Below are 15,658 nucleotides of genomic sequence, written 5' to 3'. Positions count from 1 at the left end.
CTCTGGCACCACCCCTGTATCTGTGAAGGATTGGAAAACCATAGGCAGTGCCTCTGCAATTTCCACCCCTCCCTCAGTATCCTTGGATGCATCTCATCCAGTCCTGGCGACTTATCAAATTTAAGTACAGCCATTCTATCTAATACCTTCTGCTTATCAAATTTAAACCCATCAATTGTTTCAACTACCTCCTCTTTCACCATGACTTGGGCAGCATCTTCTTCCTTAATGAAGACAAATGCAAAGTACCCACTTATTTCCTCAATCATGCCCCCTATCTCCAAAAGTAAATCCCTTTTTAGGTTCCTAATCAGCCCCACTACTACTTTTACCACCTTTTTACTGTTTATATGTCTGTAGAAGACTTTTGGATTCCCTTTGATGTTAGCTGCTAGTTTCTTCTCATAATTTCTCATTCTTTGATTTGTTTTTTCAATCCCCCTCTGAACTTTCTAGGTTGAGCCAGATTCTCATTTGTACTTTCCACATGACATTTGTCATATGTAATCTTTTCCTACGTAATCTTGCTCTCCACCTCTTTGAACATCCAGGGAGCTCTGGATTGGTTTGCCTTATGTACCTTGACTGTACCCCAAACTATCTATTTTAAAGGCAGTCCATTGTTCAGTTACAGTTTTGCCTGCGAGCCTTTGATTCCAGTTTATCAGAGCCACCCCAGTGAAGTCTGCCCTCCCCAAATTAATTATTCTTACTCTGGATTGTTCCATCATTAACAACTTAGTGTAATAATTGATTAAAGGCCAGTTAACTTTGCTCCTCCAAAGTTGGGTGCAGCTTTTGAATTCAGTCTTATTAGGACAGATAGATGAAGCCATATTAATGGCAGCAGATACAGAACTCTCAAGACAATTGCAAAATAATCTCCTTACGATAATAGCCTCTGTTGCAGTTGCCCCCTATCTTGGCTTATTAGATGTGCAGCACTGCTGTATCCCATCCCTGTGGGGTCATTTTTCAGCAGCCATGAACCTGGGATCTGTGACCTGGAGTATTGAGATCAATATATAAAACTATTGGCTATTAAATGAGTTGCTGTCAGTTTTCAAATTACACATTGGGTAAAGATAAAAACTGAAAATTCTGGAAATACTCAGCAGGTCAAGCAACATTTGTGGAGAGAAACAAAGTTAATGTTTCAGGTCAGTGATGACCTTTCATCAGAACTATTTTTCCAGCATCTGCAGTATTTTGTTTTTGAATTTTCTGACTGGCAAAAGAACCACAAGGAGTTAAGGAGATATTTATCAGGCATTGAGTTGTTACAGCTGGGACGTATTGTCTGAAAGGATGGTGAAACCAGATTCAATAATGGCTTTCAAAAGGGAATTGATAACATTTGCAGGGCTATGGGAAAACAACAGATGAGTAGGACTAATTGGATAGCTTTCAAAGAGCTGGCACAAGCATGATGGGCTGAATGGACTTCTGTACTTGTACAATTTTAAATATCAAAATATTGGCTTACAATGTGTAGCATTTTATGACAAACTAATGAATGTAAGTTGATGCTACTTTCCAGTACTGTTCTTATGTTTTTAATAATTTATACACATAACAACTGAGGAACAACTGACAAATAATACAGTAACATGTACAGATACCAAGGAGCCAGTTATAGATTTTTATCTATCCAGCGAGACTCACGTTCTGTGTATCTCCTGTATTGCTCATTGAGTCAGAGGATAAAGTGTCTCTCCCATGTTTGCGTTGTTGCTTCTCTCTGTATCTTCTGCTTGTCTGTCTTCTTTCTCACATCCTTTTTTTCGTTCCTTAATTTAACTTCTTTTCAAGACCTCTATTGATGGTAAATTGGTTTTCCTGCTGTCTGATTCCTGTCTTTTTGGGTTGGTAGTGTGGCAGGGCTCGCAGTATTTTGATGGAGCAATTATTAACAAAGAGCGTCTTTTCCAGTGGCAAATATGGGGTGTCGGTTGGGAAAGGATCCGGTTAGTGACAGAAGAAGGGAAAGAGCGAGTGGCTGGAAAGTATACTTGCAGTGGTGATGGGGCAGGTAGGAATGAGCAGTTGAACAGGAGGTGGTAGGAAGAAGAGGGAAAGGATGAGAGGTAGGAAGGAATGAGCAGTTAAGGTGGCGGTATAGTATGGACAGGGAGAAGTTAGATGTTGAGAGGTTGTTTACCGTTGATGGAGAGTCTAGAACTAGGAGGTATAGTCTCAAGATATGGGGGTGGCCATTTCAACCGAGATGAGTAATTTCTTCATTCAGGAGGGTTATGCATCTTTGGAAAAAGTGGAGTTGAGGGTAAGGATCAGCCATGGCATCAACCAGGAACCTGCAGGTCTGCAATTAACAGATTGATGAGCTCATTGTGGAGATCATTAATAGAACTCAGAAGAGCCTCCCCAAGACAACAGGTGTATTGCCCAAGAGTCAGCTATCTTCAAATATCAGACCACCAGTGCCTTAGGAGGGCAGATGGCCTCGGAGATTTGCATTTTGGTCTACAATAATGTGATGCACGTGGCCCTCATGGTAGTCTCCTACCTCAGCCGTCAAGGTCACTCCCACCCTAAACTTTAATGCAACTGGGCCCTTCCAGGGATCAGCTGGAGACCTGAGGTGCATAATTGCAGCCATCATACTATCGGGCTGGTTACAGATGCCCTGTTCCAGAGGATGGGGCACTCCATTCATTTGAGACAGATGGGCCTACGCAGGGGTTTACTCTCTCGATTTATTGATGACACCCACGTAGCCATAAAGGTACCGACAGACCAGTCAGCCAGATTCCTGAACAGAAAATTCTTCCACACATTTAATGTGCAGGTGGTCAGTGAACCAGAAAGTGCATCTTGCAGGTTTGCGCTTAGTCCTTTGCTACATTTTCTGAGCATGTCAGCACACTGCTCTTTCATCCACTCAGTGATGCTGTGTATGGCTGTCCAAGAGATTGGCCATCTCTCAGTGGAGGAGCTCATATGCTCAAATCCCCAAGTCAACATGGTGCACATGCAATGCATAGACTCCCCCAATGTCTGCCCATGGCTCCACAATAATTCAGGGATCTCCAACATTCGGGAACTCAACTGCCCCTGATACTCCAGGAAGACCCATTTTTCCCCTGATATCCAAGGTTTAGCACCTTTGTCCAGTGAAGCATGGCTGTGTCTGTCCTCATCCTCTGAGGGGCGGCTGACTGTCTTGCTGTCCTGCTCACTTGTGGTGTGCTACTCACCCAGTGCTCCCCATTCTAAGCTGATTTAGGCCCAACTGTGATGAGTGTGTCTGTGCTGGGGTATAGCGCAGAGGCATGATGTGATGGTGCAGGCCCTGTGGGGTCTTCCCCCTGCTGAGGAGGCTGGCAGTGACTTTGGTGGGACTCAGTGACTCAGCTCCCCCTCTGCTGCAGGCCCTGTGTGAAACACAAGAAGGTTTTGATGAGAACTTTAGCTACTCAGCAGCTGCCTCAGCACAGCAAACCCAATAGATGATGGCAGTCAAAGAGACACAGCACGCATTGGGCAGGAGTTTCCTCCATACTCTTCACCTGAAGATTGGTCTATTAAATCACCCTGATCTTCACGGACTCCAGCCTTGCCATCGCCAATGGCCTGCCGCAATGGCACCCTCTCTATGTCCAGTGCCAATTTCTACACACCACAATCAATTTAAGAGATCCCGTGGCTATTATAAACTCTTTTCCTGCAGGGTAAGCTGGCCACCCTCACCTATTCCAGCACGACATTGACGAGAGCTGCTGCGCTCCTCAGTGTTGCTCCCTTCTCAGTTGTGCCCCATGTGTGAGGGTGGTTGACTTTGCAACTGGCCAGCTGCTCAAGTAACGGTGTAGGAAGCAATATGGGCCTGTCTGCTCAGCTCACATGAATGCTGATTATTACAGAGTTACAGGCCTGTCACCCGGATACCGCTTGCCATTCATCTTTCCAGATCTTACCAGGTTATTGAATCATTTAACAACATTGGACCCACATCCTCCTAGTCACTCCTCTACTGCTAACCTCTGTTGCCACCTCCATCCAGGCCTTATTGGTGTTGATGGGTGGATTTCTTTGACCAATGCAGCAAAGGTTCACTAGATTGGTCCCTGGGATAGAGGGTTGTACTATGATGAAAGGTAGAGTAAATTGGGCCTATATTTTCTGGTATTTAGAAGCATGAGAGGTGATTGCATTGAAATATAAGTTTCTGAAGGGGCTTGACGGGAAAGACACCGTGAGAGGTCGTTTCCCCTGGATAGGGGTCTAAAACAGGGGCACGGTTTCAGGATGAGGGGACGATGAACTAGGACTGAGGAGAGAAAAAATTTCTTCACTCAAAGGGTTAGGAATCTTCTGAACTGTCTACCTCAGAGGGCTGTGGGTGCTCCATTGTTGACTATATTTAAGGATGGGGATACAGATTTTTGGTCTCAGGGAATCGAGGGATAAGGGGAGCAGGCAGCAAAGTGGAGTTGAAGCCCAAGATCAGCCATGATTGTATTGAATGGCAGAGCAGGCTCAATGGGCTATATGGTCTTCTGCTCCTGTCTCTGTGCTTGTGTTCCGATGCTAGGAATAATATCTCTTGCCTCTCAGCGACTGCCTTGGTTAATGCCTCAGATGCATCAGAGAACCTTGGGGCCACCCATGGAAAGAGGGTCAAAGGTGTCCCTCTGCAAACCCTGCTCCGCCATCTCCTCAATGAACTGCAAGCCCAGTCATAGCTGACACTCGCTTTTTCAAAGGGTTCTCTGTTTCCATGTCCCACCTCCAGGACATCTCATTGCCACTAATTGGGTGCCGAACCCTCCCGAAAGCTAATTAGACACTTTGCAGTTATCACTGGCACTGATGCGGGACAGGACCTGGAAAGATCCCGGGCATTGGGTTCCAGACCTCAGATTGAAAATCCAGCCCTTTGGGTGTTTCAGGTGGAAAGTGGTGAGGTTTCGTGTTGAAAAGTGTCGGAAGAGGAGTGGAGCTAAGTCCTGAACAGGGGTAGAGGCTCGAGGTGAGAGTGGGAAAAAAGTATGGGATGAAATGGAGCTGTAGCTGATGGCCGCATTACGTCTCTAAAGCTGATTCTTAGCCCTAAGCTGGTGTCACCATCCCTGTAGAGACCAATAACTTTTTAAAATATATTTGAATTCCAAGTGACCAACATAAAAGGAATTGCTCGACAAGATTTCAAGTTTTAAGACTTTTGCAGTAACAAACTAAAAGCAGCATTAACTAAACATTAGAGTGTTGGTTGCCTGTTAAGTAAGCTATAGAAAAGATGACCCTTATTAATGTCTTAACATGACCGATAACCCCATGCTGCATAAATGCTTGACAGCATGCATTTCACAGAATTACAGTCTTTATAGGTAATAGTCCACAGTCTCTCCCAGCTTCCAATGAGTCCACTTCTCATTGTTTCACTGAATTGTAATGTCCTGTGACCATTGAAGGTCCATTCTTTCAGAATTCCTGAACCAACTTTCAGCCATATGGCCCACTCAATGATTCCTTCTCTCAGCCTAGTCATGGTGAATCTTCCGGTGTCCTTAAATTGCTTCGGGTCCCTTCTCTTCCACCAGTGGGCAAGCTTTCGGCAGCATTCTGCCTGGTAGCCAACAGAGAAAACAGCCTTTTTTCTCTGCAGACCGCACCAGCTCTTGTCCCTTATCTCCCTCTCCTCCCCCTCTCCCAGCTCTCTCTCTCCACCCCCCTCACCCTCCATTGCTGTTCAAAGTCCGAGACAGAACGACTAAAATCACAACGACAGCTGCCTCTGCCTTTGTTTCCAGATGTTGAACCTGGCATGTGCATTTCAGTAACATCTGACCTGGGGCCCCAGTCCCCATGGTAACCAAGCCACACAGGTTTGATGTCAGGCAGAACTCGTAGCAATTCACATGACTTTCTTCATTATTCCATTTTACCTTAAAACATAATCATTGTATAAAACCTCACACCCATAACACTGGAGGCAGCAATTTGTTTATAAATTGTTTGTATCACTATAAATAAATTATTCTGCTATAGGACCTTTGAAAACAGCTTTTAAATAAGGCTAGCAAGCAGAGAAGAGCATGGGAGCCTGGTTCATTTTGGGTTTTGATGCAGCCGGCTACACTGGAAGGCTGACTGAAGGAACAAAAGCTGGGCTGAAGATGTAGCTTGTGAAAGAACAGGTGGGCTGCAAAGCTCTGAAGAGAAAGAACCAAGAAAAGAATTAAAGAGGTAACAGCTCTGAAGAAAATGCAGGGCAAGCGAGCAACATTGGGCAGGAATAGGGAGCATAGGAGGATAAGCAAGGTATGGGGCAGGGGTACATACAGAAAGTCCGAAAAGGAAAGAGGAGGCCAGAGGTAATTCCAGGGAACAGACTGGAGTCTTGTGCAGGAGACGAGTAAGCTAAGGCCAGGAAAGGCTAAAAGGGGAGAGCAGCAGGGTAAAGTTGTAACGGATTTGGCGGCAGAATATGGCTGCAGATTCTGAGAGATAGGACAGGAGAAGACAGGGGCATAAAACAGATCTTAGATATAAAAATCAACATCCAAATCTTGCTTGTGAAAATAGTCTGAAAAGAAAATGGCGGACAGACCAAGTTGGAGACACCATTGAGTTACTTGAGCCTCATTGCCATCTAGTGACCAAAGCCTGCAAGTATATTGTGACATACAGCACTTCATGAAGAAAAATTCCCATTATAAATGTTGGTATACCTTTTTGAACAGTAAGTAATAACAAAAGCATAGCTAAAATGTATGACAGCAGGAAATAAGGTGTGGGGGTGTAAAATGTGTACCATATGCAGCATTTTAAAATTTTTATATAACATCTATGAAAGACTGTAAATGCTGAATATTAGATATAAAGGCTAAAATCCCTGGATGACTTAGAAATTAGGTTAGTATCTGAAAAGGAAAGGTAGAGTTTTCTGCATGTTATTCTATCTTGCCTTTCATGTTCAGATACAAAGTGACCTGTTCTGAATTTTCAATATTTTCTGTTTTATTGTAATTTAGTTTGGGCATCCCGAGAGGAATCAGATGATTGTCCCGCGTTTTGAGGTAGTAATGACAGCAACACTGTCAGCATTCATTATTACAGCTCTGAAACTGACAGCAACTTCTGGAGTCCGCACATCCGCAATTTAAAAATGGAAATCCAGAAGTTGGTGCTAGTGCTCCTATGTTTTTCCAGAGGTTGCACTGTTGAGGCCCCCTGAATACAATTAATTCGAAATCATTGACCAGATGAGTACTTCCACTGTTACAATCTTAGTCTCACTGTAAGAACTCTTGAAAAAGTTGTACCATGTTAAACAAAGTGTAAGTAGGTTTTTAACTGCGTACTAAGTTCATAATTATTGCTAAACCGCCTCAGTGGCTCTGAAAGAGCAACTTCATATTTGTTGAATGTAATATTTCTCCTTATAATGAGAAATTCCACATTTTAACTTTTATTTTAAATTTATGATTTTTAGCTCCTACCTTAATATAGCGTTTTCTATTTATTCTTTCATGGGACATGGGCATTGCTGGCTAGGTCAGCATTTATTGCCCATCCATAATTCCCCTTGAGAAGGTTGTGGTGAGCTGTTGCCTTGAACTGTTGCAATCCACATGACGTAGGTACACCCACAGTGCTGTCAGGAAGGGAGTTCCATGATTTTGACCCAGCGACAGTGAAGGAACTGCAATATAGTTCCATGTCAGGATGGCGTGTGGCTTTGAGGGGAACTTGCAGCTGGTAGTGTTCCCATGCATCTGCTGCCCTTGTCCTTCTAGGTGGTGGAGGTCATGGGTTTGGAATTTGCTGTCAGTGGAGGCTTGGAAAGTTGCTGCAGTGCATCAGCTGCCACTGTGCGTCAGTGGTGGAGGGAGTGAATATTAAAGGTAGTGGATGGGGTGCTAATCAATTGAGCTGCTTTGTACTTGATGGTGTTGAGCTTCTTGAGTGTTATTGGAGCTGTACTTATCCAGGCAAGTGGTGACTATTCCATCACACTCATATGCATGGCCCAGTCATTTTATTTCACTATCTGTAAGTAATAAAAGTGGAGGGATTCACTGGTTTTTACTCTGCCTGTCCGTGTGCATGTGCGCGTGCGTGTAAATGTGAATGCTTAAATGTGATTGGCTGCTCACCCTGCTTGATGACATGACTGTTGCTGCACTACTGGAGATCTTGTTGATTTGAAGGCTGATTCAAACTGACTTTGGGAAGGGGAAAACTATGCCATGGAAATTGTTAAATCTTTGTGACAGTTTTCTTTGAGATCAGCAAGCAGCGTTGCTTTGTTGCTGATTGTCAAATTCAGTCCAGTCTTTCTAGAATAAAACTTGTGATTATTATGAATATGAATGAATTTAAATTGTAACCGCATTACTCACAGGAATGGGAGTAGACCATTCAGCCCTTTGAACCTGCTTCGCCAGTCGCATAGTTCATGCCTGATCTGTGCCTCCATCCTATTTATCTCTTTTGCTCCATGTTGCTTGATACCCTTACCTAACAATAATCTCTCAATCTCAGTTTTGAAAGCTCCATTTGTTCCACAGCATCCTCATCCTTTTGGAGGAGAGAATTCCAAATTTCTGTTATCCTCCCTGTGGGGGGAACAAAACTTCCTGATTGCCATCCTGAATGGCCTAGCTCTAATTTTAAGATTATGTTCCCTCCTTTTTGATTGCCCAAACAGAAAAAATAGTTTCTCTGCATCTACTCTATGGAATCCTTTTAACATCCTTTAGTAAATACTGTTTAGTATAAATATCACAGCTAATTTTTATGTAAGCATTTTTGCAAGCCAGTTAAGTGTGCTGGTGTCCATTAGTGCTTACTAATTTGAAATTGTCCTGCATCTAGTTAGTATAGGATTATAGGTTGTAATATATTGGGTCCTTGAGGATGTCCTATATTTGGTGTGATTGTACTTAAGTGCTATTTTCTTTATTTATCTCCAGCATCTTGAAACACCTCCCTAATGTGTATTCAACCCACCCATTCAGTACAGCATCATCTGAAGATCAGGAAGAATCTTTTAACATTATTGTCAAAGAAGAGCCACCAGATGATGATGAGTACGACCGTGCAGCAAACCCAGAGGACCTTGATGGTGCAGGACTGAAATGCAAGAAAGAAGAGGAGGAGGAGAATTATTTAGATTCTTCTTCCAGTCATAGCACCTCATCAGGGGGACAGCTTGATGGGACTAGTTGTGAGCTAGCTAGTAAAACTATTGATAAAAATGGTGCCAGTGAAGTGGATGCAACTGCTGCTGGGGTTACCAAGCGGCCATTAAGCAGCCCTGAAGGGGCAGCCAAAGCCAAAATGCTGCGAATAGAAAGCAGCAAAATGCCTGTTGTTTACCTAGAACCATGCACTGTTACAAAGGGTACTATAAAAATATCAGAACTGCCACAAAACCTGCTGTCTCCTTGTCGGAGGAACTGGTCACCTCTGATCCCCCTTGCTCTCCGGTCTCCAAACTCAGCAGCAAAACCTACCTGCTCACCCAGCTCTGCTGAAAAAACCAAACTAGGAAGTGTGGACTCATCACCAGAGTGTACCAAATTCAAAGAGAATGACTCAGACTCTGTGTCTGGAAGAACAAAGAAGAAAAGGAGTACTTCTGCAGTGGCACATAATTCAATTGCTTCTCATAGTACGCCATCTCAAAAGGCCTCTGGAGAAGATTTTGGATTTTGCAAGATCAAACATACTGAAAAGGCAACAAGTTCTAGGATTTGGAGATCTGCAGGTAAGGCAGGTAATTGTCCTGGTGATTCACCTGTCTGCTCTAAGTCAACACGTTTGTCTACTAAGGCATTCAGTTCAGGAATCTGGAGACCTCCAGATGGCACAACTGACAGTATTGAGGAAACGCCTATACCACGCACCAGTTCCAGATCCCCACGTGTGTCGAAGCAGCAGTTCACAGCCAGAGCTTATAGACGGGGTCGATCAAAAAAGTTGCGGCAGTCTACAAAACCTTCCCATTCTGTCTCTGAAACAGCTGTTTCTCTGGCCACCTCTGAACACCTTCTGGAACAGGAAGAAATGTTCTGTGATGTTAGTCCAGACCTGGATGATGTGGAGGGTGTTACCTTTGTGTCGTATGCATCTCAGGTAAGATTGTTATCCATTTTTAGGCATGTATCTCATTCAATAATTTGTGTAGATGGTTAAGGAGAGAGTGTCACAATACTGGAAACATTGTTTCAACAGTGACCCCATTTAAGGTACTTGGTGCATTGACAAAGCAGTCAACAAGCGGGCATTTCAGCATTTTGTCTAAATGTTTGGATATTTATAACGTGAATTATTCAAAAAATCAAAACTAGAAAAAAGCTAATGGGAAGTTTTTAAAATTGATCAACTTTGGATGACGATAATTTGGGGAAGTTAATGAAGTTAAAAGTATCAGTAAGGATTAACTGATGGGATGTGGTGACTTCAGTCATGCACAGGTTTATTCAACTTAATTGCACCCATTGGGGTGAAATTGGCTTATGGCAGGTTCGTATCGAATTAGAAATCAATTTTACATGATGCTTACAAAGAAAATCAGGGCAAGATGGCCAATTTGCTATAAGCCCATATTGCACTATTAGACCAATTTAACAAACCCTCGTAATCTACAATGGGGTTATTCCTCCTACTGTTTTTAACAGACCACTGTACACTCAAACCTATTGTAAGCTGATCGCAATGCATTTGAAATGCATTTGAGTCGATAAGCTTAAGAAAAAAATTAAGGAGATCGCGCACAGATGTAACATGTTTTTAAGCTCCAGAGCTCGTTATCTGTTCCCATGCTTGCTCGAGTTCCCACTAGAGCTGATGTGTTTAACTTTGTTTTAATTTGAACATTATGTCTGAATGAAAGAAAGACTTAAGTTATATATAGCACCTTTCATGACCTCAGGACATGCTTTACAGCCAGTAAGATACTTTTTGAAGTGCGGTCACTTGTAATGCAGGAAACTTGGCAACAGATAATGGGCACAAAACTCTGATCCCTTAACAGAAGCTGAACGGCCTTCTACTAGTGTATGCTGCACCTCCAACCATTCTGGCCTGGCCTGCTTGGTGCCCTATGTTGAGAAGGGCACTCGTGGGCATCCCGTGTGTGTGCTGGAAGCAGCTGGCATGACATTGCACAGCCCTACAGGTTGATGAAATGCCAACTCCTAAATTTGGACCAATTCTATTCAATGAATTTTCTTGCCAGTCACCAAGGATCATTCAGCTACAAGAGGGGCCTAGCACTAACGTTACACAAAGGACCAGGCACCCAACTTATAACGTAATTTTGAATAATGTCGGCCAATGCAAAATCTCTGAAAGTACTATGAAGTGTATTTGAGGGTGTTGTGTCGAGTTCCTGGATTTGGCAGTGAATGTTGTGGCATCTTCACAGGGAGGGCAGGGAATTTGGTGACCTGTCCATACAAAGGCTGCAACAGGCATGGAGGCTGCAGTTGCAGCGCTGCTGGGTTTCAGGGCAAGGGGGAGATGAGCAGAGGCTGCAGAGAGGGTGGGCTCTGTGCGATGCCCTCGCCAAGTTGGAGCTGAATTCCTCCATGATCATGACAGGAGGCTGTCTGGAAGGCCAGCCAGTGCACCCAACATCTTGGCGTGTATGCCCATTAATATTCTCCTGTATGCCATCCCAGCAAGGTCCACAACTGACTCCTCTGCAGCAGCACTTGTTCATGTGCTATCGCTTGACTCCCAGCTGAGTGCGCAGGCAGCCAGCAGCAGGGGTGGGAGGGGGAGGCAATTGGGGAAGCTCGGCCCCACACTTTAATCAGGTAAATGAGCACCAAATTTTCATGCTACCTACTTGCACCTCAGTAGCACAGGAAGGCCATGCATTGTGACGCCCTTACCCAGAAAATAGTGTACACCAGTTTGTAGCCCAGTCTGTTATAGTGATTTTAGTAGTTTGATATAAATGTTGTTCAAGACACCAAAATGAACTCCCTGCTCTTCTTCAGATGGTACTAGAGAATTTCTAACCTACCCGAGAGAGCTGATTATGTTTAAAGTCTCATTTGGAGAGCCAGCATAGATTTTATGGAGTGGGCCTTAAGAGTGCTACAACTGACCCAGAGCTCACACCTGAGTAAGTGATTAAGGCAATACATCCGGGAGGTGGTACTGTCCTAGCCTCCCTTATGACATTTGTCATTAGACTACCCTTCTGGTTCATTACTATAAGTAATGCTTCACCATAAGTAACAACTGAATGAACAATTCCTTTTGCACTTCCAATAGGCATCAAAAATCTTTTTGCGGCTAAAATATATCAAACATCTACTCAGTATAATTCCCTGAATGAGATCAAACCAATGCCATCAACAGGATCTGGAATGCAGTAAATGGCTCATCAGAAAATTACGGGTCATTGACTGTGATCTATCATCTGTGGGTTTGGGTCTCTGAAAATTCTGTCGTTTGTATTTAAGTATCTCATTCTTGTCCATTTATTCAAGCTTTGTATGTTACTAAGTAAGCAATGCTCAAAATTGGTAATGAAGATGTGACACTTTCCATTTTGAAGGGTTTGGCATAATTCAGGAACTATGTGTCTTGCCTTAATTATAGCCAAATTTGCTGATGATTCAAGCATGTGTAGGAAAATAAGTGGTGAGGAGGATTGCAAATAGTTTGGAAAGGGATATAGAAAGGTTAAGTCAGTGTGCAGAAAATTGGCAGATGGAGTAAAATATGGGAAAATGTGAGCTTGTCCACTTGGTAGGAATAGAAGATCAGAATATTGAAATGGAGAGAGACTGCAAAATACTGCAGTAAGGAGGAATCTGGGTGTCCTTATACAAGAATCTCAAGAAGTTATATAGGTACAGCAAGTAATTAGGTAGGCAAATAGAATGTTAGCCTTAATTGCAAAAGGGATGGAATATAAGAACAGGGAAGTCTTGCTACAACTCTACAGGGTATTGGTGAGACCACGCCTAGAGTACTATGGACAGTTTTGGTCTCCTTACTTTTGAGTCTAGGCTCTCAGCCAGACATGCATAATAAGGCTATCCAGTTTTACTGAAAGAGTTCTTATACCTGTCCTGATTATTGTTGCTTGGCTCAGAGTTGAGTCTCTCAAAAGTATTATCTCAGGGTGTTCTGTTTTGACAACTGGAGGTGAATGTTGACACTGCTTGATTGACATATTTAAGTGGTTATAATTTCTTTCTGTGATTTTTTTTGTCAATGTCTCAATGTTTCTTTGCACAAGATTGAGTTGTGAAGTGTTTGAAGCATATGTTATTGATTATTAATGATCTATCTGATTGACATTTTAATAGGGTGGTGAGAAAGGCAGTTTTTTTAATCAAAAGATGATTTGTAAATGGGTGTTTATTTTTCTGAACAGTTCCACACATGCTATTGATACTATATGGCTTATTGGCTCTGGTGTACAGTGGGTGAATGGGCATGGAAGGGCCATGGGTTGGCATGGGGAATGGCTGAGGAGGTGTGAAGGGTTGGTAGTAAAGGATCACTAAATTTGCTTCTGTGCTTTGTTTGTAGAGTTGGGTGTGAAAGATAATGGCCCAGGTTTTACAGTAAGAGTAACAGTGAAGTTAACAGCACTCACCATAATTAAGAAGTAATTCTGACAACAACTTCCATCCTTCACAAATGCGCAGTTAAACACACAAATCAGGAAGTTGTTGTCTGATTTGCCCTGCTTCTCCCAAAGCTTGTTACATTGGCACTGTGGCAGTAGGCTTGGTATTCATTAGATGAGGGTGTGAAGTTGGAGTACTTATCCACTAAGCAGCACCAGAAAAAGTTAGGGTTTGTTTATTCAAGTGTAAGTGAATTTTTAATGACAATAAGTCTTAATCACTGCCAAACACCCTCTCAGGCACTAAATATTTACATAGAATCTCATTGTTTCAGATTTAGATTTTTGCTTCAGAGGCCCTGTCTGCGCTCTTGGGTGGAAAAATCCCATAGCACCATGTTTAAGAAGAGCAGGAGAGTTATCCTTTATATTGTGGCCTGTGTTTATCCCTCAATCAATATAACTAACTAAAAATCTGGTCATTATAATTTCTTAGTGTGGAAACTTGCTGTGCAGAAATTGGCTGTTGTATTTCACACGTTGCATTAGTGACCACACTTCAAAAGTACTTGATTAGCTTTCAGACTTGAGGTTGTGTAAGGGTCTGTATAAATGCTAGTTTTTTTTTAAAATCCCTTTTTCTCTTTCCATCTCTTATCTCATGATCATATCTTTGTTTCCTTCTCTTTATTTTGCCATCAGTACATGATTTTACATTGAATTAAACATCTCACTTACACCTTCTGGTTTAGACTCTGTGTGCCTCAGTAAGGATGCTTTAACCTGATCGGTTGAGGAGATGTGCCATTGCTTATCATGCTCATATTGGTCTCTGATGTAGACGATGCCGTGGTCTTTGATTATCTGATAACCACAAATCAAACTATAAAAGCCCACACAAAAATAGAAAACGATGAAGAAGAGTCAAAAGGACTCGAAACGTTAACTCTCGTTTTTTTTTCCACAGGTGCTGTTAGACCTGCTGAGTTTTTCCTGTATTTTCTGTTTTTGTTTCAGATTTCCAGCATCTGCAGTATTTTGCTTTTATAAAAGCCTACACAAGTTTTGTGGGCAAGTGTAAATAGGTTTTGCTGACTGACATGTACCTATGTGTTTAACTTTAAATTATTTGGTCTTTATTTTATTAAAGTATTTGGATTAATATTTGTACAGGATGCCCTGCAGTCCCACCTGGTTGAGCAGGCGCCAGAAGACCCAAGTGATCCCATCCAGCAAACAGGTACTAACCATGCACAGTCTCATTTTACTTGTGTGCGCTGAGCTGTGATACCATCAGTCACACAACCCTTGATTTGGAGTTTGAACAGTTTCTCTCAGAATGGTAGTAACCCAAGTTTTTGTTTGTATCAGAACCTTTCTGTTGCTTCTGATGAAAACTGGCAATTTCTAAATTCAAAAGTAGAAATGGGCAAAATCAACATGTAAATCTCTAACTTTCTGGGAGAATGTGCAACATTACTTTGTGCTATTCTGAAAGCTTTGTGACCTGAAATTAATAAAGGATTTCAGTGTCATACACAGGACAGTTTTATATTCCTTAGGAAAGAAGGATTATTAAACATAAAAGAGCATGGAACAGAAAGGCCGTTTAGCACATCTTCTGACCTCTTCAGATCACATATCAGTTGTACTGTCATAGTCGCAACAAATCATCATATCCTGAGGAAATGTATTATGAACTTTCATTTGCCATTGAGAAACAGAGAAACGGGTCAGCAAACTGTATGTCTAACTTTGGATTCTGAATTAAACGTCCAGACAAACTTGTCTTCCTTATAAAACACTTCCAAGGCCTCAGCAGCTTAGCAATTTTTCAATCCACACAGCATTTAATCATCTATCTTTATTATCACTATATAGTCTTCAGTCTTTTCCTAGCCAATTATTCAAGAGCGTGTTATTTAGCAGGATGTTAATGCTTCAGCTGAGAGTCTACTCTTGCACATCATTGAAGGGTGGGACATTCTCTCTTTCACATTTTGTTTGGAGTAATCTGCTTGGGAATGTGCAGGCTGAAGCTTTAAGTGACTCGGTGGGGAAATCAAACAGGGATTTTAGTCTTAT

General features: G+C 42.4%; 1 protein-coding gene across 4 annotated transcripts in view; it reads left to right on the top strand.

The window, feature by feature from the left end:
• Positions 1 to 15,658, top strand: part of mgaa (MAX dimerization protein MGA a) — a 111,835-nt gene that overhangs the window by 26,227 nt on the left and 69,950 nt on the right. For all 4 annotated transcript variants that reach the window (XM_078563076.1, XM_078563077.1, XM_078563075.1 and 1 more), the window contains exons 3-4: positions 8,943 to 10,107; positions 14,747 to 14,813. In XM_078563076.1, coding sequence (XP_078419202.1) covers positions 8,943 to 10,107; positions 14,747 to 14,813 — 1,232 coding nt within the window. The remainder of the gene's footprint in view (positions 1 to 8,942; positions 10,108 to 14,746; positions 14,814 to 15,658) is intronic.

The sequence above is a fragment of the Cetorhinus maximus genome, chromosome 18 (assembly GCF_964194155.1).
Source record: "Cetorhinus maximus chromosome 18, sCetMax3.hap1.1, whole genome shotgun sequence".
NCBI lineage: Eukaryota > Metazoa > Chordata > Chondrichthyes > Lamniformes > Cetorhinidae > Cetorhinus > Cetorhinus maximus.
The sequence above is the reverse complement of the archived record's forward strand: the minus strand, read 5'-3'. Positions and strand labels throughout refer to the sequence as shown.